Genomic DNA, 26,970 nt, shown 5'->3' on the forward strand with positions numbered 1-26,970 from the left:
TTTATTGCTCATATGTCACATGGTGGTTGAAAAAATATGGTTCAAAGCTTATGCGTTCCCCCAAGAAACGTTGTGTCTCGCCAAACTTTTGGATTCTTATGCAAACTTTGCATTCTCTCGGAAAACTTGTTGTGAGTTCGGACAAACACTTTCAATTAACTGTCCAGCTGAGAAAATATTCTTTGTGAGAGAACGCAAAAGTTTTGAGAGAGAACACAAAGCTTTCAAAAGTGTTACCTTGCCACATATGGACATCCTTAATATCTTAAAAATTGTTGTTGAGGAGAGATGAGTTATTAATTTTCCAAGCAATTAGGCTTACGATTTTCACAAGCATATGCGGCTCTTTACTTTGAAAGAGAGACCAGAGCCATATCTACAGAGAATTACACAGAGACTTGCATAGAGACTCTTTTGACTTGGATAAGCAACCACCAGCACCACCTTAGCAACTGCATAGTAACACTAATTACTAGTGCTAATGCCACAAAAACACTCAGAACACCTTAGCAATAGCCCACAACACAATCACATTTTCTTAAAATAAAAAAAAACTAGTAAAAAAAAATGAAACCCTTTTTAAAAAATCTCAAAGCGTAAAACTGATGGTTATTTTATTAACTCAGCTGAGAATAAAGTATGCATTTTAGATATTTTAAAATATCTAATTTATAGAATGGTTAAAGGTTGCAACTATATTTTATGCTTATAGATCCGTGCAAGACGATATATTTTTTGCTCTTGCCTGTTAAATATGCACGCTGACACGCACATGTTTTCGAAGCAAGATGAAGCTGCACATTTGCACAGAGTCCACGTGCATCAAACAGAGCAGTGCACGCGGTCGCGCGCAATTATACGAAATTGAGTCGGTTCACGATGACTCGGTATCGGGAATTGTACCCCAACCTGTCTGTGATGATAACACGGGTTTGCTCCAGTTCCTCAGGTAACAAAATTATCATGATTTAAGTCTTTATATGAACCGATATGATTTGGTGTCTTGTTAAACTATAGTACCGAATTGAAGTGGCACTCTGCATGATATTGATTGAGGCAGTGATTGACAGGTTTGAGCATGGTCTTCTGCTCATCTTTACATTTCTATCGCGTTTTCTAACTTTAACACGTTGACGTTGGTTATTTGGTGCAGCACCTCATTAAGAGGCCTTAACGTTACTGTTATTTGCAAATCCTTCACATTCATTGTGAATCTGGGTCAAATTAACCCAGTCTTTTGAACAGGATAGTCTACATGTGCTGGTTTTAAACGGTTAAAGTTAGATTACTTGTAGGACCGCGTGTAACGTGTTTCTGGACATGTATGTAGTTGCTTTTTACACCACTCAGCATCAACATTTTTTATAGTTCTTATATGTTCTTATTGTTAATGTTTAATTGTTAATTAAAAAAAAATCTTCCATTAATATAACATGTATTTGTATGTATAATATATTGATATAATTGTATGGTATGAATTATATTTAAATATTACAATCATATAAGTTTATTAATAATGTACTGTTGAGAAATTAATTGACGCTGAGAAATGTGAATGTTGGGAATAGTATTTTTCATTAACTTTTAAAACGAAATGATGTCTTTTAGATGCAATTATTTGTATTCTACTGTTCGTTTTTAGCTCTTTGCATATTCCCTATGTTTTTTTCTTTAAATAATAATATTATTCTCATTAAACACAGTTGTTTTGTAGTTTTATTATATAAGAAGCTGCTCATGCACACAACAGTAAGTTAAGTTCATGAACAACAACAACAATCTGCCTCTGCTTGAATCTTTCCCTCCAATTCCCTTAGATTCGAGTGGCTCTGCTGTGATGAGAGAGGTGTGGAACACTGACAGCTCATTTACAGGTAAAACTGAACCTGCTGCTATTTAGAGCTGAACTGAATATGCATTTGGACCCATATAGTTATTTTGAGTATTTAAAATATACTTACTTTAAAGGGATGGTTATTTCACCCAAAAATAAAAATTCTGTCATTAATACTCACCCTCATGTCGTTCCAAACCAATAAGACTTTCATCATCTTCGTAACACAAATATAGATCTTTTTGATTAAATCTGAGAGCTTTCTGTCCCTCCATTGACAGCTACACAACTACCAATTTGACGCTTCAAAAAGTTAATAAAGAGATTGTACAACTAATCCATACTGTATGAATTAAGTGGTTTAGTCCACATTTTCTGAAGAAACTTGATCACTTAATAGGATGAACAGATTGAATTTAGGCTTTTATTTTATATTTATTTTTTAACATTCATCTACTCAGTTGTGGTAAACGGAAGCTCAAGCATGCTTGCCTGACGAGCGAGAACCAATGAGGTTCATTCCCATGTGTTACGCAGCAAATTGGAGCCTCTGCAAGAACCAATGAGGTTTGTTCTCGTGCATCAAGATTCAAGCAGGTTCGGTTGAGCTTCTGTTTATGTTCGCTGATCAATGCTTATATGTGAATAAAAGCCTAAATTCAATCTGTTCATCATTTAAAGCAATAATTTTGGGGGAAAAAACGCTCAATTCAAACAACCTCTTTTTATGAACTTTTTAAAGCGTCAAAGTGTAATTGCGTAGCTGCCAATGGAGGGTGTGGTAGATTTTTCTTCTTCTGCACCTGACTCCTAATTACCTGTGGCGTCTCCAATCGACACCCAAGCGTCTACAGTCGACACTTAATAATATTTATACTCTAGCACTGTCTACAGTCGACAACTGGCTTCGAGTTGGACGACGTCTCGTCCCTTTTACTATAACACTTTCAAAGTGTCTAGTAAGCTTCCCTAACTAACTTGCTGCGCAGCATTAACTAGACAGACTCCAGACAATGGCTTCGAATATGCTTTAATCACGGCCGGAGAATCTCAGCAAAAAGAATACAAAAGTTTTTATAAAATGGGAGCATGGTGAAAATGACATGATACATTACATAATTTCCCTACAATTTTATTGGTTCTTCATAGGCAAACCCTTCTATTACTAAGTAGAATCAAACTCTGTTTTCTTGATTACTTCATTGTTAATCACAAGTTTTCAAACCTAGACATCTGTCTAGTTTAATTTCCCCTATTTGTTATTTATACACTCACACACTCAAAGTCACAAGTTTTCGACCAAATGGTTTGGAAACATTTAAGATTCAAAAGCATATGAATGTTGTTCCTGCAAGAAAAATAAATGTTAGTTATGATTCATTAAAAAATCCAACACAACGGACAGAAATCGTTCATATCATCAAAAAGATCTTAATTTGTGGTTACGAAGATGAACGAAATCTTTTGTGTTTGGAACGACATGAGGGTGAGTAATAATGACAGCATTTTCATTTTTGGGTGAACTAACCCTTTAAATTGATGTATTTATTTATTTCAGGTTTATTTAACAGGGACAATGCACACTAATAATACATAAATAAATGTATAGTGTGCCAGAATTAGCCAAAAGGCTAATTTTACATCTGCTGTCCCTGGACAGATCTAAATATGTCACACCTAAAAAAAAGTTTTTAAAAAAAGGATTGAAATAGTACATACAGGTTAAAGGGGTGGTTGATTGCGATTTCACTTTTTTCATTTTAAATAGTGTGTAATGTTGCTGTTGGTCTACATGTTCTACGATAATGAACATGTATAACATCCGATTATCAGTCTCTCAGCAAACAAACCAGCCTATAATCAACTAAAATTCACATACATTAATTACTTCTTGATTTGTCTAAGTTTAAATCTTTTAAACTTAGGATGATGTGAGAAGATACATGATAGATTTTTTTGTCACTCTCTCTTGAAGCTAATCCTCACTGTCCCCGTGCGTATTTGTCCCATGCGTATTTTGCGCTGCAACTGTGAGGTTTTTTTCCACTGCAACTTTCCTGGCTGTGCTAAACTGTGTGGTTACAAAGTATATTACAATGGCATCGAAAACAGCTCAGCCAATAATAATCAAGAACCGAAAGTGTCCGTTTTTATAACATGTGTTTTGACACTTTTGTCTGGCTATAGCATGAGAAAAAATGTAGCATTATGTTGCCATCAAGGCAACGTCTTTTTAAGAGACATCAAGACTCATTCTGCGCATGTTACAACAGTATGGCTTCATAGTAAAAGAGTTCAGGTACTAGACTGGCCTGCCTGCAGTCTAGACTTGTCTCCTATTGAAAATGTCTGGTGCATTATGAAGCAAAAAATACAACAACAGGGACCACAGACTGTTGAGTACTTTTAATTTACCAATAAGAAAGAAACTTTAACTTCAACAAATAGTGTCAGTTCCAAATCACTTACTGAGTGTTGTTAGAAGAAAAGGTGATGTATCACACTGAATGTATTTTTTACAAAAAAAAATAAAGTTTATCTCTTTGAACATTGAAAAAAAAAAATCCCCATTGCGGAACTAAATGGTAAATGGGCTGCATTTAAATAGCGCATTCAACAGACCCATGGTCACCAAAGCGCTTTAAATATTGCCTCACATTCACCCATTCATTCACTCATTCATACACCGACGGCCGTGTCATCCAGCTCGTTGGGAGCAGCTGGGGTTAGTTGTCTTCCTCATGGACACCTCGACACTTGGTCAGGTGGAACCGGGGATGGAACCACCAACCTTCCGGTTTGTAGTAGGGCTGCTGATTATGGAAAAAATCATAATCACGATTAATTTGGTCAGTATTGAAATCACGATTATGTAACACGATTATTTCACATGACTTTGGGAACGTGTTGCATTTATTAAAAGACACCTTTCAACAATTCTTAAATTGAAATCAGAACATTTATTGTACTTTTTGAACAAGTAAACAGACCTGCAAACTCACAAGTGGTGAAAAAGGTGACATGTTTACAAAGTAATTTGTTGTAGGGGGTTACCAGGGTGTTATGTACCTTTATAAAGGACAATTTATTAAACCTTACTAAATATGATTTATGTCAAATTCTTACATTTGATCAAATTCGCTTTTAATAAAAAGGGCGCAGTGGATAAGACACATGCCTTTGGTGTGAGAGACCCGGGTTCGAATCCACTGTGAGACACCAATGTGTCCCTGAGCAAGACACTTAACTCCTAGTTGCTCCAGAGGCGTGCGACCTCTGAAATATAGCAATTGTAAGTCGCTTTGGATAAAAGCGTCAGCTAAATGAATAAATGTAAAGGTGGCGGCAAGTGACCGTCTTAATAAATTAACCGAGTCATTTATTAAAACGATTCATTCAAAATAATGAATCATTCAGTAAAAAAACAGAGCTTAGTGTTACTTTTTCTTTTGTAACTATTTTCGTTGGTGAAATAGAACATAATCAGTCAATATTGCGTCTAAAATGTAAGTTTCTACATATAAACTAGGCTAACGTTACTTGTTTATTAAACTTTAAATTCAATGTAACATTTGCAATCGTGATATTATAGAACAGCCCTTAGTCGTGTTATGTTAACTATATCATATATTATAAATAAAAAACCTCAACATTTCTACCTCAGTATGTTTCTTCTGTGAGTTTTTGTGTGAGCTGTTAGGCTCATTTGTTTTGATTTCTCCACTAATGTCTCTCTCACAAACCATACACTCTCCCATACACATAGGTATACAGTTACTTCAATACAAAACAAAATCCTTCAAATGGCCCGGAGGTCTATGAACTCTCCCAGTCCTACTCATGATCCGTTCAGACCCTGTAACTGAACATGGTGAATCAGACAAAGCACTCAGATATTTCTGGGGAGCAACGCATTCCTTTCCACCATAATCTCCTGACTCCAGGGAAAGAGACTCAGGCTGTGAGTCCGAAATATTGCACAATGTCTGGTTCTTTGACCCAAGAGAAACAGGCAATGTGTAAGGCCGCACCCTATTGTAATGCACGACCTGCGCCGTCTCACCAGAGTCAAAAGGATCTACAATCCGGAAGGTCAGTCCCTGTTCCCCACATGAATCCATGACTTGGACTACTTTATACGGTCCCTTCCAATGGGGTGCCAGTTTCATGCGGCTCTCCACTGGGTTGTGGAGCCACACCATGGCACCTACATCATAGGGCTGGTGACGCAATCCAACATCATGGTACAGTTTTTGACGGTCGTGAGCTGCCTCACCGTGCATCCGTGCACTGCTAAAGGCAGAGTTCAGGTTTGACAGCAATTTGGAAACAAACTCAGCATGTGATGTTGACATCTGAGAGACAAGTGCATGGGTGGGTAACAGTAAATCAGCAGGGACTCGTGCTTCCCGACCGTTGGTCAAGAAGTAAGGTGTGAAACGAGTACTGGAGTGAGTCGTTGTGTTGTAAGCAAAAGCCACATGCTTCACATAATCCACCCATTCCCCTCCATAAGTCAAAAGAGTCTTAGCCAGTTGATCAATCAGGGTCCGATTAAATCGTTCAACCATACCGTCCGACTGCACATGGTAGGCAGTGGTGCGTGTCTTTTTAATGCCCAGCAGATGACAGAGATTCTGAACCACCTCTGACTCAAACTGACGACCCTGATCTGGATGCAAAGACTCTGGAACACCATGAATCAGAACATAGTCCTCAAACAGACAACGTGCTACTGTCTGTGCTGACTGATTAAGCAAAGCTTACAGGTTGAAAAATTTGGTGAAGTAGTCCTCGACAACCAGCACATACCGGTTTCCTTTCGAAGTCAGTGGCAGCTCTAAGATGTCCATAGCCACTCTTTCAAATGGCCGTACTGAATAGGACCCAGACATAGGTGCACAGTGGGCTGGAAACGGGCCGCGCCGTGTCTGACATGCCTTGCACTGCTCACACCATGCTTTGATGTCCCTGTACATAGAAGGCCAGTAACAAAATTGTCTTGCCCGTTCCCACACACGCTCTGAAGAGAAATGGGCAGAAGCTGGGGCCCCATGCAGCTGCAAAAGAATATCCGATATTAGAGTAGAGGGTACAACCATTTGGACTACAGGGCCACTTGTGAGGGGACAAAAAACTGAGCGGCAATACAGTCCATCAATTATAGAAAGAGGGTTGAATTCAGTCCAAAGCTTCCGTAAGCACTGAGAAGATTCTTGTAGTTTTCTCCTGGATGGTCTTTGGCAATTGCATCACCCAGCTCAACACAGTCTTAATATCAGGGACAGCATGCTGCATTGACCTAATGTCTGATAAGCTGTGTGACAAAACATTTATGGAAGACATGCAGTCTGAATTGTCATGTGAGTTGACAGCAGTCGCATCTCCTGCCGAATTAGTGACTTCAGAGGAACATGGAATGTTATCTGTTTGACTAGAACTCACCACATTCACTTCCAGTACCTCTTTAACACTGGCCTCTGCCTCGCTAGGGCCAGGTGTCTCAGGCCTGCGAGGAAGCGCGTCCGCATTCTGATGTTTTTTCCCATCTTTGTGTACAATGACCCAATTTAATGGATCGAGCTCCAGAATCCACCTCCCTCTTCTTCCTGTTGGATCATCATCAATGCAATGGACATACGCCGAAGCGCCAAGAGTGGTCGATGGTCTGTGATAATGGTAAATGAGGCAAGTCCAATGTAATGCTTGAATTCCCTTACTGCCCACACGATAGCCCACAACTCACGATCAAAGGTGGACCAACGCCTTTGCGTGGAATTCAATGCCCGGCTGGCGTATGCGATCACATGTTTGAGTCCATCTCTGTCCTGGGCAAGAACTGCACCGACGGCCAGGTTGGATGCATCAGTGTAGATATTAAAAGGCACACTGAAGTCAGGCAATACGACTACAGGACCGCATGACAACACACTTTTCAAAAGGTTAAACAATTTGTCACACTCAGCGTTCCACACAAAGGGCACATTTTTCCGACGAGATGGTTTAGTGGAGCAGCAAGTTTAGAAAAATCCTTGACGAAACGTCTGTAATAGGAACACAGTCCCACAAAGGCTCTCACCTCAGAAGGAGAACAGGGAATTGGCCAGTTCAAGACTATCTCTGTGTTCTTTGGATCAGGATGAAGACCTTTTCGAGAAACGACATGGCCAAGAAAGACCACGTGATCTCTGGCAAGGTGATATTTGCCTGGATTTAGTCTCAAACCAGCAGATTGTATTCTTGAAAACACCTCTTTCAGGCTAGACAGGTGTTCTTCAAAAGTTTTGTTATAAATTAAAATGTCATCAAGATATACCGTACAGATGTGCCACGGGAGCCCTCTGAGGACAAGCTCCATTAAGCGTTGAAATAGGCCCATTGGCATGGACCGCCACTGATAGAGGCCCTGTCCTGTGGTAAAGGCCATCTTTTCTCTGTCCTCTTCAGCAACTTCCACCTGCCAGTAACCATTAGAGAAATCTAGCGTGCTGAACCACACTGCGCTCGATAACGCATCCAGTGTGTCATCCACACGGGGTAGAGGATGAGAGTCTTTAATAGTCGAACTATTTAATCGCCTGTAGTCTACACAAAAACGCCATGTGCCACACTTCTTTTTCACCAGAACAACTGGTGACGCCCAGGGACTACAGCTCTCCTCAATGACGCCATCTTCTAACAGACCAGCCACTTGTTTCTCGATCTCAGCACGTTTTTCAGGGGATGCACAATATGCACGCTATTTGATAGGCGTCTACTCACCAGTTCTGATGCAATGTTTTACTATTGTACACCTACTGGAATTCCGTTTGGAGGAGCTAAAGATGTCATTGTATTCCAACAGCAATGCTGAAATCGCAGCTCTCTCAGATTCAGAAATAGGTGACTCATCCAACGACACAGGAGGCACAACCCTGGAAAAGGTTGCTGCAGCTACGTCAACCGGAGCATGAAACAGATGAACATCTGAGTCATCAACTGTTTAAAACTCACCCAGGTGCATACCCTGTTTCAATGAAATGTCCTGTCCAGTAGGATTTAAAATCCGAGCTTTTTTCAGTCCGTTGTGAACCATGGCAACTGTGTGAGCAACCACTAGACCGGAAGAATCCGCCACATTGGGTCCCAGATAGCCAACAAAGTCACTCACCAAATGGACTGCGTTGGGTGTACACACTTTAACTGCCACAACTGACTCACTGAGTGGTGGTAAGTTCATAGCGGTGGCCAGTGGCACGTTGCAGCACAGTGGAACAAAATCTTTGCTGGTAAGGAGAGGAACTGAGATGTCCCACAGTTGTAGCTTAGCACGGCCGAGATCCAGTAAAGCATGGTTCCTCAACAAAAAGTCCCAGCCCAGCAACACAGTCTGTGTGGTTTCTCTTAGCACATGAAATACATGCTGCCTAGACTCAGTTCCCAGCTGAAATGTTATTGTGATGGTGCCGAGTTTATCAAGCATTTGTCCATTCACAGCACGGGCTGACACATAGTCCTTTTTCAATGGCCGATTACGAAGAGTTGGAATTGACATTCGAAAATCGCTACTCATGAGAGATACACTGGAACCAGAGTCCACTTACATCTGAACCTCCACACCTTCAATTACACCTCTCACATACGACACCAGCTCCTGGCTAGCATCCACAATCACATTGATGTCTCTTGAAATAGTCACCATCATCAACATTGTCCATTACAAGGCCCACAGGCAGCATAGCTGGTGTTTGGGCCGCAACATCAGCTAAAGTCCGTTTCCCGGCCCATTGCGGCGCTCCACTCTGCCAGGAGACATGAAACGCACTCCCCGCTTTCTCGAGTCATCCTCATAGCTGTTCAATCTGCGAAGACCGGGGCTAGGGCTGCGTCTCGCAGGGGACTGAGTGGAGCACGAGGGTGGGCTGATAAACTGGCTCTGAAGCGATCCATAAACTGTCTCTGCCCGAAAGCCTCCTTAAGTCTTTCCTTTACAGCTGTATAGTCAGCCTGAACAGTTGTAGGAAGGCTGTCCCACAGAAGAAATGCTGCGTTTCTTAAACGTGTCGGCAGAATCCTCACTAGCTCATAATTAACCGACGCAGGGCCATCCCCCTCTGTGACTGCTCCGACGGCGACCTCGAACTGCCGCGCCCAGCACAGAAAGCTCTGCTTCTCGTCACCAGAGTACGGCGGGGGTAGCTCGATTTTCACGTGTCTGTTGATCTTGTCGCGGTCCCGTCTCGAATAGAAATCATCATCGCCTTTACACCACATGATGGCCGCGTCGACGTTGAACCCCCGCGTGCTAACTCAGCTAAAAACTTTCCACTGTAAACTAACTAGTTAAACACCCGTCGTAACACTGGACCACGTAAACGCAAATAAATCAAAACAACACCGCTGCCACCAATGTGACCGAGCGTCCATACAGGGTTCGCCTGACACTCAGAAATAAGAAAACAATAAACGATAGCAGTTTGAACACTTCTCCACTTTATTATATATCTCCTCAGATCACTACTTCTCAGAAAACAAAAACCCCGCGACCCTCTAGTACCAATTGCGCATGACCAATGCCTATCTACGGCAAGCCCCGAGGGGAAAAATACATTTCATACACATATACAACGAGCGCCAGTACATCCAGAATTAGTACATCATAACAGGATCCAACAAAGTCTGTTACGCTATCTATTACCGATCTCTGTTTACACTGAGTGTTTAAGATCAAAACCATCTCTTGTTTCGATCGGTCGGGCAAGTTAAACTCTTTCACTTGAAACTTAAAAATCCCCTTTTCCCGGACAAGCAGACAAGTGTTAATGTCGTTCCCTGTGTTCATTCTCGATTTGTTTCGTGCTGTAAAGCGGAACAGATGATCAGGTCATGTGCGCTCGCACTGCCGTTCGCTTGAACTGAGGCAATACAGTGATAGAGCAGAAAGAGATCGCGACAGCTCGAGAGACGTCTATGGTCTCAATCCAGTCTATATTAAATTAGCCAATTGTTATTGTGAAGTTTATTGTGCTTGCAATTTATGACTGTATAGGCTGAGAGGGTTTATGGCTTTGGGAGGGGTGGATGTGCGTGTGCGCGAGTCATTCAGAACACATGACAAAATAGCAAAACAGAACATGGCAAAATAATCGTTTTTACTCGATTGTATTATTTTGGAGATCGTTGGGAGCCGAAATTGAAATCGAAATTCGAATAATTGCACAGCCCTAGTTTGTAGACAACCTACATGAACCACTGAGCCACAAATATATAATAATAGATTATTATATTATTAAATGTCTGATCCTTAAACTGTAATCAATTAAATATAGCCTAGGTTGAAAAGTGTTTGCAAGTCTCATTGCATTGGTTTGAGACTAAATGAAGGCCCCAAAGACGTTCCTTCTACTATCATTTGCAGAGATAAAGAGCTGGCAAATCTCTCCTGTGTCAATTTGATCAAGTTTGTCTTGGTGGATATAGCAGACGCCAACACTGTTGACTCATTGTGGAGCGGAGTCGTGTTTTGAGGCTTCTTAAGGCACTGAAACTCCGTTCGGCTTCAGCTGAGGAGCATGGCACTTCAAGAAGAAGTCTAACCAAAGACTCTACTTGAGTGAAGAGAGCACGGACTTCTGGCAGCATAGCTCTGAGATTGTTTACTGCATCAGTGATGGTGCTAGATGGATATTGAAGTTTAAACATTGCCATCTGTACATCCAGGGAGTGGTGGTTAATTTCTGGGTAAAGACTGACAATATCTTCCATCTTTCCTTCGACTAGCACACTTTCCAACTTGTTAAGGGTAGCGAAGCTGCTCTGGTCAAGGCGCATGGTCAACTGTTCATCAACAGCATCTAATGCTTTGAAGTATTCCACTCTATACGCTGATTTCACGCAGCTATGGCTGGGCGGTATATCAAGTTTGTACAATATATCGATATTTTTTTCCCCACGATATGGAATGAGGCAATACCGTTTATATCGATACAGTAGTTTGATATGAGAACATCTGAAAAATAGGAGTACGCAGTGTGAGCTCCTGCAGTGAAAGAACAGTACAATTTGTCCTAAACATGACACAAGCTTATTAAGCGCTTCAAAATAACTGGTAAGATAGTTAACAAGTTTAAAGCAGCTTGCCCTATCAGATGCTCGGACAGATAGCCTACTGTTAGTGACTGAAAGATAAATAATGGCGCTGTTTAATGCGTTTGAGACGTGGTGCTTTCCTCAGTGCTTAACTTACATTTCACAGGTATATTCTCCATCTGTTAATGTTCAAACAAATCCAACAAATGTGTCCATTTCACTGTCAGGAGAGGACGAGCTTCTGCAAATGAATCTCCGCTAAAATTCAAGCTTCCATGAATGAGCGCCGCCGCGCGCCAAACAGACGAGCACAATAGAACAGTAGCGCAATAATTCTGACTAAAATACATATTACTAAAATATTTGGTGTTGGAGACAATAAATGTGCCATATGTGGAATTTTAAACCTACAAGTATATTTTTATGAAAGTGACCATTATAATGGGGTAATCAAATGCAGGCTAATATAATTGGTTTGTGCTTTTGTTTTTATTTTCATTTTTAGTTTAGCCTTTAGTCATTTTTGAAAACAAAAGCATTATTTTTGTTTTTAGTTTGTAATGTTACAATGTTAGAATGCAATGTGATTTTAACCACCTTTTTGCACATAATATATTGCATAGCCTACATTACATTCCCTATTTGTTTCCATATCCTTCAATATCAACATTGTTTGGATATCATTGAGCAGGATGTGAAATAAATTTTTTTTTTTTAAATAAATACATTTTCTTTATCCAAATAGAAAAACGTAGAAAGTACCGAGATATATATCGTATATCGCCATTTAACCAAAAAATTACCGAGAAATGAATTTTTGGCCATATCGCCCAGCCCTACACGCAGCCGCCATTTTGAAATCGACAGTGAGGCTCCGGTGGGAAGAACCCGGAAGTAAAGATAAACAACAATGCCTTGGACTACCAACCTGAAGCTGCTGCCGCGATTTACACTATTGGATGTTAATATCCAATATAGGATGCGTAGTTCGTTCCTGCTTCTTTTTTTACTTTCTGAATTATATATAAAAAAAATATTTTATTTATAAATTAATTTCACTGTATATAGTCTAAAGTATGAAAGACATGTATGTACAGTTTTAGAATAACTCATTTCTACATTAAACACAACAATACACCATCGCATTCGCGATCTCCTGTGATTAAAGGCGACACTTCCGGTTTTCTTCCCACCGGAGCCTCGCTTTCGATTTCAAAGTAACGGCTGCGTGAAATAAGCGTATAGTGCTCTTCGGTGGACGCTGATGTGAATTCTGCTGTAGGTCTCCTGATATGCGGCATCTGGATGGTCTCAATGCCAAACTCAATGATCATGTTACAGGCCATTGCATAAATCTGATGGAAGCTTTCTTCAGACCTCACTGTGTGTGCCTGCCTATCTCTTTGTGTACTACTGCTACTTGTTGTCTCCTGCTCTGCTGCCTAATGACAAATGCAACATTTCCATTATAGCATATTTCTCTTATTTCTTGTGGACATTTTATTATTTTCAATTTAATTCTTTGAGATAATAGGCTATAGGGTTCTTACTTTGTGTTTCAGTGCACTAAAAATGTCCTGATGTCTGTCTTTCTTTTTTCTGCCATGATGGTTGGCTGGCTGGCTGGCTACACACACACACACACACAGTGTTCAGGTTATTTACAGAAGGCGAAGGACTTTGTTCTACGTACAACACAGAAGCACTACGTGAACTCACTCAAGGCCCACAGAGAAGAAAACGAATAGTTGAATATAGTCGTTATTTTTGTTTTTTTAACGCACAAAAAGTATTCTCGTCGCTTGATAAACTTAAGATTGAGCCACTGTAGTCACTTGGACTATTTTAACAATGTCTAATAACTTTTCTGGGCCGGCAAGTTTCAATCCCTTAGAAGCCTATGGAGGAGTGATCCAGCTCTCAGATTTAATCAAAAATATCTTTATTTGTGTTCCGAAGATGAACGAAGGTCTTACTCAGTTGGAAAAACATGAGGGTGAGTAATTACTGACAGAATTTTCATTTTTGGGTGAACTATCCCTTTAACTCAAGCATATAAAATGCAATACATGATAATTCTCAAATACAGTAATCCTAGATACTATTTACCATGTACTTTATTAGTTCAGAATAACAGTAAGATAATTTAAATAAAAACATAACTAGGCTAGCTTCTACAGAAATATGGCTTGAATAATATTCCATTCTTCCTGATAAACATCATAAGTTGTTTGGCGTGGCTTGAGTGTATGTTTTTCATATCTTTTCAACTTTGTGTTATGTGTGTTTCAGATCATGGCGGCCGCTGGTTGGGGGTCCATCAAAATTGGGGGTCCGTCAAGGCTAGTTTCCACAATGATCCAGTTCACTTGCAGCATCGTGGTGGAGCCCCTGGACCGCCTTGGCCGGGACCCCGCAGCAGGTTTCAGAACGGATGTGTTGATGTGTCTGTGATGGGTAGTCAGTATAGGGTGTCCAAACAGAGATTGTAAGTGTTGTTGCAAATGATTCAGCTTCATAAATAAGGATTGGATGTATGTAATTTTTGCATGTAACTCTCTGCCCATGTTATGCTTTTCCTGCAGTATTCCATATGGACGTCCCAGTTGCAAAGGAGAGAGGCGAATAGACAGGATCGGAAATGCACACAGATTGGGAGCAGAGGATAAAGGGAGAGAAGAAAAAACATGGTTCAAAATGACAGTAAGAGTTCAGCAATAGTTCACCCGACATCATAATTTTTCCTAAATAAACCCCATATAATTTTGCTAATGATCTCTTTTTGTGTTTCACAAAGAAATAAAGTAGAATTGGATTGGAATGACATGATGGTGTGTAAAGGATGAGTAAACTAGTCCTTTAACATCATTGTTTACTACATCACAATAGAGTTAACATCATATTAACCAGTAGTAAATTAATTAGGTATTAAGCTCAGCAGCAGACAGATTTATTCGCAATAAGGTATTAAACCTAACAAGCAAAAGCCATTATTTTATCTGGACTCCTGATGCCTGTGTTGTTCATACTTTTGTTTCACAGATCCCAAATGGAAAAAAGTATGATAAAAGATGGCTGCTAACATCACTACAGAATCTCTGTCCCATCGCGTTTACTCCATTACACGTAAGTGATCGTAATGAAGTGAAGGTGTAACTGTATGTCCACTAGAGGTCAGTGGAGCTGTTTGTAATTCAGTTGTGTTTTACTGTATTGGTAAATGTTGAACATTTTAGTGTGTAATGTTGCTGTTTGAGCATGATAAATGTATGCAAAGTTAAAAGTCTACTCCAAAAGGGAGTTATTCTGTATATAGAGAATAACTCGCTTTTGGAGTATACTTGTAACTTTGCAAGTGTGCGCACTGTTTCTGAACTCCCCGAAACACCTCCATTGTAGTCTTGAGTTTTCTTCCAGGGACGTACGTGTCACAATATCCCTCATTTAAATAATTCCAACCCAAAGCATATGCAAATAAAGGGGGCGAGGCCTGATTGGAGATCCATTAGTAGTGGAGGGGCTCCATAGATACAGGAACTAAACAGAGCGTTACTGACAGACTGGGAAGAGAGGAGCTGCAACAATGTCATTGAACATTCAAGCATGAATATCTATTCTTGTAGACCACAAAATCAAGACTTTGAAAAAGGGCATAATCAGTGTTGGGGAAAGTTACTTTTAAAAGTAATGCATTACAATATTTTGTTACTTTAAAAAAGTAACTTATTCCGTTAATTAGTTACTTTTCATGGAAATTAATGAATTACATTATATAAATATATATATTTTTGGCAAATGTAAAGCCCCTTTCACACTAAAAGTGAACTAAATAAGCCTCAGGCTGAAAGAAATGCAAATAGACGCCTGTACACTAAAGGGTGCAATAAAAAATAAAATAAAAATTCAGCTGTTTAGCCTTTCTGGATTGAAGAAGAATAGGATGCAAGAGAAGAAGAATAAGATGCAAGAGAAGAAAGTTCAACACTTACTTCAGCCTTAAATAATTTTAAAAATGTGACAGAAATGTGGTGTTTATCTAAAGTAAATTTTGTTTCTTGTTATGGTTGAAGTGGATCTCTGAAGGTCAGCAGCAAAGGCATTGATTAATAAAGTGAGATTAAATACTAGGGGTGTAACAATATATCGTTTCACAATATATCGCAATACAAAAATGCAACAATATGTCTCATAGATAGTTCACCCATTAGGGTTCCAGACTGCGACCAAAAGAAAGTGTGTGATGAGAATGTGCGAGTTAAAATTTTATGTGGTCGCGTTTGTGCGAGTGCATGGTCATTTACTTCTCAGTTAAATTCACGCATGCACAACAGAACGTAGTTGTATCAGCAGCTGCTGCAGTCCGTAACTTATGTTAAAAATGAACGAGTACATCATGAATCCATTTTCCAAACCGTGTCTTTGACTTATCCTGAATCACTACAGTACGCCTATAAAAAAGTGTTTATATTCTGACTATTTTATCCTGGGGTCGGCTCAGCTGCGGAGTTGCCCAGTGCCTGTGTGACTCGCCATACACATTAACGGAGAGAAGTAGCTCCGGCTACAATGTTACTCGTCACGCGCATTGCACACTGATGGTGTAACGTGCCAATTAGGAATTCAGGAATTAAGGCATATAAAAATGAAAAGGTCAATTGCTGAATACTTTAAAAAACAAAGTGTGGAGGTCAAGGATGCTGGTGGAAAGGACGAGCCAACGAGCCAGCACACAGACACAACTGATGACGAGAGCACAGGTGCGGACAGGGAGGAACCGAGTGAGCAAAGTTTTTTGATTTGATAGTTAAAAGATTAAAACATTTTGCTAACATGAGGTCTTGTGTCATTGTCAGTTTTTTACATCAGTGCAAGACTAGGGTATGCAGATTAAGACTACTACTTAAGACACTATTCATCAGCGTGCATTGATTAATCCCATGGCATGTAGCAAAAAAAAAAAAAAAGTGCGACCAAATCATATGCTGGTGCGACCATCTGAGAAAGTTGGTAGCACCAGTGCAACCAGTGGAAAAGTTAGTCTGGAGCCCTGCCCATAATGAAAATTTTGAGTTTTCGTGTCAGTACTACATTAAACTCCTATATATAATGTTGAATATAATGTATAATAATGCAATGGGGTAATGTTTGTGGGTCCTGATAATGCCAAATGTCTGATGTTACCATGTAAAAGTGGCCTACATTATTCAAAATATATCTAGTCAGTGAAAGAGTGCAAGCATATTCATCTAAAATAATTCTGTATTTTCAGCTTCAGAATCATTAATATTTTTATTCTGGTGTCTTTATTGTCCTGTGCATTGGGTTTCCAACACCAAATCCAAGCCCTATTCATTCACACCCCCAATATATAATACCAAATTTAGCATTTTAATCAACAGTTCATTTTTTGTTAACCTTTAAGACATCATATGTCTTTAGACTATCGCAATAATATCGTATCGTGATATGTATCAAAACGTGACATGAGGGTATCGTTACACACCTATTAAATACATTAAGTATATTTGTGTAATTTAATATATTTAACTATTCCAGGTTGCGTAATATTCTGAGATTGCATTTCACTGTTTCTATTAATTATGTAATACTAAATCTGAGTGAGATGAGTAAATGGCTGCTCACATTTATTCTAAAACTACAATAGCCATCATGTTTACACAGCAAACACAATGCCTGTGAACTAACGATTTCTCTCAACATGAGGACAGGAGAGCTGCCAGTCAATAAATGGAAAAACAAAGTAACTTTACGTTACTTATTTGAAAAAGTAACTCCGACAATTTGTTGTAAATTAATAAAGTAATTTGTTACTTTACTAGTTACTTGGAAAAAAAGTAATCTAATAACGTAACTCAAGTTACTTGTAATGCGCTACCCCTAACACTGGGCATAATAGGTCCCCTTTAAATCACCAAATTACCAATACTTTGTTTTCAGTTGATGCGTCATATCTTTGTTTGTCTGGTTGTGTCTCTCTGTGTTTTTGTCTAGTATTCCACAGAGGGACAAACAGTTCATTTCTATCTGGAGGATGCTGCCACTGCCAGCGCTCTGTGCAAACTCTCACGCAGAGTTACAGACAGTGAAGGGCAGAGGGTACTGTACTGCTTCATGTATTCTTAAAAACATTCATCTTGTACTAATGGATCCTGAATTCCATGTTTCTTGTTTTCCAGGTGGTCGTGCTTATGAGCCATTGTTCCAGTCTCGCCTTCCTCCAAAGTGAGCTGAAACCACAAGATTTGGAACATCTAAAGGTCTGACCTACAGCTGCTTCTTGCTACGGTATCATTTGTGGCCTACAGGTGGCAGCTGTTCCATTCAGAGTCAACATGAAATGGAAATTGCAATAGTCTTTTCTTCCCTATTGTGACGTAAATCCAAGTGAAACAGCTTCTCGAAAAAAATGTTGAGTGGGACTTGATTTTGTCCATGGGGAATTGGATGGTTGTGGTTTGCTATTGGAGGATCTCATGTGAGTGACAGGCTGTCCCGCCCTCATGCCAGTAAACAAATCATCAGAGAAGAGAAGTCGAAGTTTTAATCTTTGATTAAAGATTATGACGGCACGTGAATTGAAAAAAAAAATGATGTGCACGGTTAAATTATTTATAATAAATGCTGCAATATTCCATGAAAACAAGAATTGTCAATTTTGATTTCATGGCGACTTTAACTGTTGCTATTCTTTTCTGCAGCTTTGCATGTCCAAACGCTTCGATAGTTCCCAGAAGTCTCTCAACCTGAGCAGCATCTGCACTGATCCAGGTAAAACTATATTGAGGGTTTGAGTGCTCAAAACCCTGACACTGCACAAAAAAGTTCAATAGATTCCCAAAGTCAAGATTAACACAGTTATCCATTTGTCAGAAATGAGTTGTGAGCTTTTCAAAATGAGAAATTAGATCTTTACTTTTCTTTTTTTCAACAGACTTGGTTTCTCATAATATTGAGATAATCTTAAACCGAAAAAACTGCATGCAATCTGTGATCAAAATCATACAGGAGAATATCCCAGAGGTAAGAATTGGTGTTTTGGGTTTGTTCAAATTATTAACCAGAAATATAAGAAATAGTAATACTCATGCTAGCCTTAGCAAATACCACTGATTATTCTCTTTTAAAGTGCATTCAACTGGGTAATGTTGGTGACAGAGTAGCTTTAAGATCCTCTACATTCACCATGATGTTTCGAGAAGTGTGTCAAAGGCCTGGTGTTCATTACTTCATAACCTGTTTCCTTCATCTAACCACCGTGAAGTATAAATATAGTAACTATATCTAATCCAGCCAAGCTCAGCCATAGTGTCTAGACAAAAATAGGAAATCAAAACATCCAGCTGGTGGAAACGTTGAACTATGCGGTTATATTTCTAGGGTAAACAGCTGTGGGTACGTCACGCTCAGATACTTATTCCAGGTGTCTCAGAGTGATATGGGGTCAGAGCTTATTAGCACATGCATGATAGTAGGGCCTGCCCAATACCAACACTTGTGGTCTTGGCCTCTTGACAGCGTGTACATGTGACAGGAAGTAAGTGCGCAAGAATGTCCCAGGTCGGAATAATGCTCAAAACTCATTGCCCTTCTCTATCTCTAATACCGCTTCAGAGCTATTTAAATTTTAACGTATGCCATTATTCATCATATTCAGGAACCCAATTTGGGAAACCCTGCTTTCATGTAAACAAACGTGTAGAGTTTGAAGGAACATTTTATTTCTGTCCCAATCTCTCTTTGATCCTTTACAGATGTTGTGCTTGAACCTGAGCAACAACAAGCTGTACAAGTTGGATGACATCGCAGAACTTGTGAACAAAACCCCCAACCTGCAGTCACTGAACCTGTCTCATAACGAGGTGAGAGACACTCAGGCCACTGCTATTACGCTCTTCTATTTACATCGATAGTGAGATACATTTGTTATATTATTAGCCCACTTAATTCTTTAGCTTCAATTTACTCAACTGCAAGCTACAAAGAATTTACTTCCAGTGTCTGTTTTACCTCATTCCCTGTCTGTCTGTAGCTGAAGTCAGAGCAAGAGCTGGATGTGGTGAAGGGTTTCAGGCTGGTGGAGCTGTGGCTGGACAGGAACCCTCTGTGTGATCACTTCAAAGATCAGACGTCATACATCAGGTCAGTACCAGTGAGCTGGGACAGACACTGTGAGGTTAAAGGTCAAGGTGTATATGATTAGCTGACAGATATACTAAATCTCGGTTCCTTATGAGACATAACAGCAGACCTGTTGGTTAAGTAACTATCGGGATGAATTCCTTCACAGGTTTTTCTTTGGACATCCAAGGTTACCGTGGTCTTGAAAAACTTGAATGTCTAATTTTAAAAGTGTGATTTTATAGAACTGTCATGTTAATTAATCAAATCTTAAAACACCATGGGAAAATTAAAATGAATATAATTTTTTTTATGCCAATCTCCAAAAAAGTTATCCGAGTAAATTATTACTTGCATGTATATATATATATAATTTTTTTTTTTTTTTTTTTTATATTACAATTATTATTTTATATCTGAAAGACATCCATGATGATCCACCTAATTTTTCAACATGGCAGTAAGCCATTTTCTGTGAATAATTCATTAGCTGCTATAGGGAAATAACTAGAAGAATAACAATGTGCAGTAAACGTTTATGACTATGATGATAAAAATAGTATGATAGAAAATATCAGTTTGCAATATCAAGCATCATAACTGACTTCTTTGTATAGGTAAAAAAAAACTGAACGCAAATGACAACTGAAACCAGACACATTCAAGTCACAAATGGCCGTGAACACTCTTACGCTAAAACTAAGGTGGATACTCTCATTTAGGATTGTGGTACAGATTTATAGCCTCATACAGTCCCCATTGAGGCCCACACTGTCTTATTGTACTTAATATGCCTGGCACATACCTGGCATTGCAGATGTTAATACATGAACACACATTCATAATTCATTGCTTGTGGTTGAATTCATCCGATTGGGAGTATCTAACATTTGGTGACTGTGGTTGAGAACAAATTATGAGTTTGTCTGAATAAATGAAGGCATGTCTGTCTTGTATGGCACTCTGTTCATCTGCTACCTGTATATGCGCATTCACATGTGCAAGTGTATGACAGACTGACAATCTCTCATTTCTGTTGGATTTTCTTTCTTCTCTCCAAATCACAGCAGCAGCATCCTATGTTGTTTCTGGGGATTTCTAAATCATTCCTCTATTTTGTCCCTCCACAGAGACATTTACTCTTCAGCAGCATCTGTTATACTTGAAGTTTATCCCAACCTTCATAAGAGAGAACTAAATTACTCGTTAATATAAAGAAAGAAAATATAATGAAGAGGTGTTAGTGAGGCCAATAGGGGCGCTCACCCTGTGGTCTGTATGGGTCCTAATGCCCTAGTACAGTGACTGGGACACTATACTGTTAAAGAGCACCGTCCTTCGGATGAGACGTTAAACCGAGGTCCTGACTCTCTGTGGTCATTAAAAATCTCTCTATGGGATACACATCAATAAAACCACAGCATCCGTCACAAATTGACAAGTTTGTTTTGGTTGTTTGGGCGCTTACATGGCTTTCATTTACAAAGTCATTTGAGAACTTGTCTGTCTGTTAAAGTAAAAATACGTTCTCCTCTTCTAGTTTAATGTTCATAGACAGCTGCAAATAATTAGTTTTTAGGTGAAAGCATTGCATGCTGAAAGTTATAGTCCTTTTTACTTTCAATAATAGTGTTTTTTTACACGTTGGGGTGTAGGTGGGTGAAAGCTACAGGTACTGTAAGTGATATTTGGGTTTAAAACTCTAAAAACTGAACCAATCCATGCAGAGAGTGTTGAAAATAGGGTTAAAACTATTTTGTCGGTGCTGATCTTGGTGCAATATTGTTTCTAAATATTTTATTTCATGAGTCTCTTGATCAAACACATTTAGGCAAATATTCATTGTATTTGCATAAAGAATAAACATAAATAAATTAGGAGAAATTACTTGAGTGCACAGGTGATTTTGGTGTGTCTGCTGTAATAATGAGGTGCATCACTGTTTTCCTTTTGTCTCCCGTGACAGTGCTGTTCGAGAGCGATTTCCCAGGCTTCACAGACTGGTGAGCTTTTTTTTTATTTGTCAGTAATGTTTTGAACTTACAGGACTGAATGTACGGTGCAGTTATTAGTGTTTGTCAGATATTAAGTCAGTCAATCATTGATTGCTCAAGGACAGGATGCTTGATTCCAGACTGGCTGCTAAAAGGAACACACACAGATTAAGTGTTATCAGACACTCTCCTGACTGGAATAAAGTAAACTTGAAATCAAAAATGTGCATGATTCATCGGATTATTAATTTGAACATTGTTTTTTCTTTGTAAAAATGTGAACTATCATCAAAATGTAGTCCCTAACAGTTGCATGATGTTAATAAAACATGCAGTTTTCTTTGTAATGTTGTTATTTCCATAGGACGGTCATGTGCTTCCACTTCCGATCTGCTTTGACGTGGAAACACTAACAAACATCCCTCCTTGCAAGGTAGCCTAGAAATCTGCACTGATATATTGACCTGAAGCATGTCGCTGAAGTTTTTGACTGGATGTGTCTGTAAAACCAATTCAGGGCAGCTGCTTTGTCTCCAGTGAAATCCAGGGTCTCATTCAGCGTTTTCTGCAACAGTAAGTGCTTGTGTGGAAATATTTTACTAGAGGTTTCTCTTAATGTTTTCTACTATAAGCATGCTTTTATCAGCAGTGATGTGTGTTTGTGTTTGTTTTGTGGAAGTTATTACTGTGTGTATGACTCTGGGGATAGACAGCGACTGCTGGAGGCGTATCATGATGGTGCCTGCTTCTCTCTCAGTCTGCCGCCCACAAATAATCCCTCCAGGTATAGTGTGAGCTCTATGTCCTTAAAAAACTACTCGTCGAGATTTGTTTTTAATATGCCATTTATCTGATGTATTACAAAATCTAACATAAACAGGTTAATATTCATTTCAAAATGAAAAGAAATAAATTACATTAAAATTGTGTGTATATATATATACATTTATATATATATATATATATATATATACATACATTGATTCATATTAAAGCTATAAAAGGTTATTCAGTCAAGACCCGTGAGGGATTTTCTTTTTTTCTTTTGTTGTTTGACAGACACTGTATTGTATGAGGCTTCTGGCACATTAAGACCCAATGCATGAATCCTATTGACACATAACCGATTTCTTTCCCAACTGTTTACGTTAACTTAAGTCTTAAGACATAACTGACTGTTAACATGAATACTCTCCAAGACAGGCATTTTGACATAACTGTGTATCTGACTGTTTGAGTGCAAAAGGCCGTGAAAGAGATTTACATTTACATGTATTCATTTAGCTGACGCTTTTATCCAAAGGGACTTCCAATTGCTATATTTCAGAGGTCGCACGCCTCTGGAGCAACTAGGGGTTAAGTGTCTTGCTCAGGGACACATTGGTGTCTCACAGTGGATTCGAACCCAGGTCTCTCACACCAAAGGCATGTGTCTTATCCACTGCGCCATCACCACCCCCACGTTAAATTCGGTATCGTATGCTGTCACGGGCGTGTTTTTTTTTTTGTGTGCACTTGACAGCGTGAGAACCACAATGAGTTGTTTTCTGCTGCTTATTGAGCTTAATAACTCTTTTTATCTCTAACTTTCGCAACTTTTTGAAGTAAAATATATAGTTTTTAATATATATTGTTTCATTATTTATTTTGGGGGTGAAATGTGACCCAGACTTTTGTTAGATGCATCCAAATTGTACACTTCTATTAGTGGGGAAGTAAATTTAAATTTTTACATTTAAAAACAAACATTTTTAATGTTTGTAAATGTGCAAAATTGTACAGTTTATTTGTGATCTCATTTCTTTTTCCTATAATTTTGCAGGTGCAGGTTGAAAGAATATCATAAACACAGCCGCAATATCAAGAAGATCAAAGATCCCTGTATGTTTCAGGAGAAACAAGCAATTTAGAGTTTACAATGTTAAAAACCATTTTATATTTGTCAACATCTTCTTCTTTACAGCCGGTCGGTTTCGCTTGCTAAAACGCACTCGCCTGACTCTGGTCGCCTTCCTCAGTGAGCTCCCAAAGACCCAGCATGACATGAATTTAATCAATGTTGATGTCAACACATACACAGTAAGTTCTTCAATGATTTTAACACTGTTATCACTGGAGCTATTTACAATTTTTGACATCTTGCTGTTTTCCTGTCTTTTCCATAGAGCACTTTATTAGTGTTCACAGTGAGTGGAGTGTTCAAAGAGGGTGAGTCTTGCTTGAACACAGTTACATGTCAAAATGACAGTGTGTTCATCTCAAAATGTTGATTTTCTTCTATTCAGTTGATGACAAATCAAGAGACTCTGTCAGGGCGTTCTCTAGGGTCTTCATCACAGTTCCAGCTCGGAATTCTGGGTAGGAAAAGCCAACAGCAAATCAAAATCGTGACTAGATAAAAACACTGTCTGCTTCTGTTTTGCTTTACCTATTGCTTAATATCTTATTCATTTACTGGCTTCTCCCTGTGGAGCTGTTAGGTGAATTTCACAGATTGAATGTTAACTGTCCAACAGCCAATTAAAAGAATCACTATTAATCACTTGAGCAAATATCCTCTTAATAAAACAGTTGATTTGATGCTATCTGTTGCATCTTGCAGCCTGTGTATTGTGAATGACCAGCTCTTTGTGAGGAACGCCACCTCTGTGGAGATCCGCTGTGCGTTTGCAGCACCAGCCCCAACCCTCTCGAGTAGCCCAGTGCCCACCATCTCTGCATCACAGCAGGAAATGCTCTCCGCCTTCTCTCAGAAGTCTGAAATGAACCTGGAATGGTCTCAAAAGTGAGCAGTGAGGAAAAACCATGCCCTTACACTTGTAGGTCTTAAAGTGCCCCTATTATGCTTTTTAGTTTATTAGCTTGCATTAAGTGTGATATAGCTGTTTGTGAATGTAAAAGGGCTGCAAAGTTTTAAAGATCAAAGTCCATGGTAAATGTAGGTATTTTCTCCCAAAAGAAAGAACCGATTCTGAACTGCCTGAAACGAGTCGTCAGTCTTTCTTCCTGCACAAACCTACCGGTATGTAGTTTGTAATTTGCATAATGCCAGCCTATGGTCTTCATTTGCTGCCCGTGAACAACCACTATATCGACCCTCAAACACTGTAGTTGTGGCTGGGGTCTGGAAGAGTTTGGTTCAACTTCCACTTTGATGCACTTCTAAAGGATGAGGACTTGCTGGAATTGATGCGGTGAAATGTATGCATCATTATTTATATCACTGTGTATCAAGTGCCGAGGAACCCTCCAGAGTTGAAATTCAGATGTGGTAATGAGCGTTTGGTTGTCTGACTGGCGCTGTAAGTGGTCATCCAATCACAACAGACTGGGCCATCTGACCAATCAGTGCAGAGGAAGCTCTCGGAAAGGAGGGGCTTAGAGAGACCTAATCCTTTATCAAATCGTTTCAAACACAGTGAGAAAAGAGCTGATGCTGCAATGTGTATTATGAAAAAGTGTTTTTTTATTTATTTATTTTTTTACTTTAGATGCATGTAAACCTGTTGTATGAGACCTCTAGAACAAAATTAGGAACCCTTAAAATAGCATAATAGGGGCACTTTGATTCTAGAACTAAATATGAATGTTTCTATGGATGATGTGGGAAATAGTAGAGCTGGGTGATATCAAAATCTCTGCTTTTGTGAATAGCATCATATTTTTTTGTTTCCGAGGATGTTGGGTTGTAAGTTATACTACAGTAGATATATTTGTGCAGTTATTAGTAGGACTGCTTTACATTATTTACAGGGGAGAGTCCCAAAAAATTAAGTACTTTCTATTTGAAAAATATTTAATTTAGAAACAGGCATTATCACATGGTTATTTAGGATATAATTTTTTTTCATTGATTTTCCAGTGAAAATACTATACTATACTATACTGTTACTTCGTATTTGCATCTACTTTAAAAAACGTACTAATATAAGATTTTGGTCATACCGCCCAGCCCTAGTCAATATTATCCCGATTCTGTTGGTAAAGCTTGTGTATTGCTGTTAGATGTCTGCAGGATAACGCGTGGGATTTTCACCGAGCAGCTCAGATTTTCACGGAACTAAAGGTATGAATTTGCTTGGCCGATAACAGAAATGACCGTTTTTAGTAAATGGTATGTAATATGTCCTCATTTCATTTCAGCAGTTCTGTGCTGTCAATAAACCATTTTTTTAAATGCATTAACTATTGAAAACCTATCTAGTTTAAAATTTTCCAAAAGCTGTCATGTTAACCATCTCTAAACTTGATGTCTGTCTTTGAATAGTCATGCTGAAAATTTTATTTGAATTCCCTCTTTGAGATCAGGTGATTTGTGAACATGTTGTAAATCATTACAGTTAATATATGTTGGTTACAGTGATCAGATATATAGTTTGAGGTGGACCGTGTATTATTGAAATCTTGTCACATCCATTTGAGACTTAAAAGCTAGTCATTCATCGTAATATTTTATTCTCTTTTAGGCTCAAGGAAAGATCCCAGAAGCTGCTTTCATAAAATGAAAACAACAAACAAACAGAAATATACATGAATACCTGTTTGCATGTACATAGTTTTATTTGTTGTTTAACAGGCACTTCATTTATGATGTCAAACTGAAATTAAACAAAATCTTGTTTTATATTAATTGTATAATTTCCTTAAAAGGGGTTATACATCAGGTTTGTACGTACTACAGCACTGTTTCTGTATTAATTTAAAAAAGCACATTTCTGTTTTAATTGTGATGTCTAAAATATGTGCTGCGCTTTTGTTGGTGTTGAACTAAATTTTCGCAGGAATAAAGTTTGTTTATTCAAGCTATTCTCAGCAAGATAATAATAAATCAATACCTAATTAAGTCTTCGCTATATTAAAGAAAGATCATTTAGATTATTGCTAAATATAACTCTGCAATCATGACAGAGCACAGGAGGAATATTTGGTCTTTAG

General features: G+C 38.8%; 1 protein-coding gene across 1 annotated transcript; it reads left to right on the forward strand.

Annotated features, from left to right (window-relative positions):
- The first annotated feature begins 795 nt into the window (after positions 1-795).
- nxf1a (nuclear RNA export factor 1a) lies at positions 796-26,836 on the forward strand. Its single transcript, XM_077247382.1, has 22 exons — positions 796-949; positions 1,818-1,874; positions 14,195-14,390; positions 14,488-14,605; positions 14,945-15,028; positions 17,915-18,019; positions 18,100-18,180; positions 18,622-18,691; positions 18,855-18,943; positions 19,675-19,782; positions 19,953-20,062; positions 22,008-22,044; positions 22,400-22,468; positions 22,553-22,608; positions 22,715-22,819; positions 23,858-23,916; positions 23,999-24,114; positions 24,201-24,243; positions 24,321-24,393; positions 24,638-24,820; positions 26,041-26,101; positions 26,502-26,836. Exons 1-22 carry the CDS (start codon positions 880-882, stop codon positions 26,538-26,540), a joined length of 1,929 nt encoding a protein of 642 aa, XP_077103497.1. The 5' UTR covers positions 796-879; the 3' UTR covers positions 26,541-26,836.
- The last annotated feature ends 134 nt before the right edge of the window (positions 26,837-26,970 follow it).

This window comes from Siphateles boraxobius, unplaced genomic scaffold (genome assembly GCF_051911475.1).
Source record: "Siphateles boraxobius isolate OS27281-9 unplaced genomic scaffold, OSU_SipBor_1 3, whole genome shotgun sequence".
Lineage (NCBI taxonomy): Eukaryota > Metazoa > Chordata > Actinopteri > Cypriniformes > Leuciscidae > Siphateles > Siphateles boraxobius.

Excerpts from the sequence above, each read along its gene's own strand:
- nxf1a (XM_077247382.1), top strand. The coding sequence starts at position 880 with ATGACTCGGTATCGGGAATTGTACCCCAACCTGTCTGTGATGATAACA. Across the intron at positions 18,944-19,674 it reads TACAGGAGAATATCCCAGAG|ATGTTGTGCTTGAACCTGAG; the intron begins GTAAGAATTGGT and ends GATCCTTTACAG. Across the intron at positions 24,394-24,637 it reads GTTCCAGCTCGGAATTCTGG|CCTGTGTATTGTGAATGACC; the intron begins GTAGGAAAAGCC and ends TGCATCTTGCAG.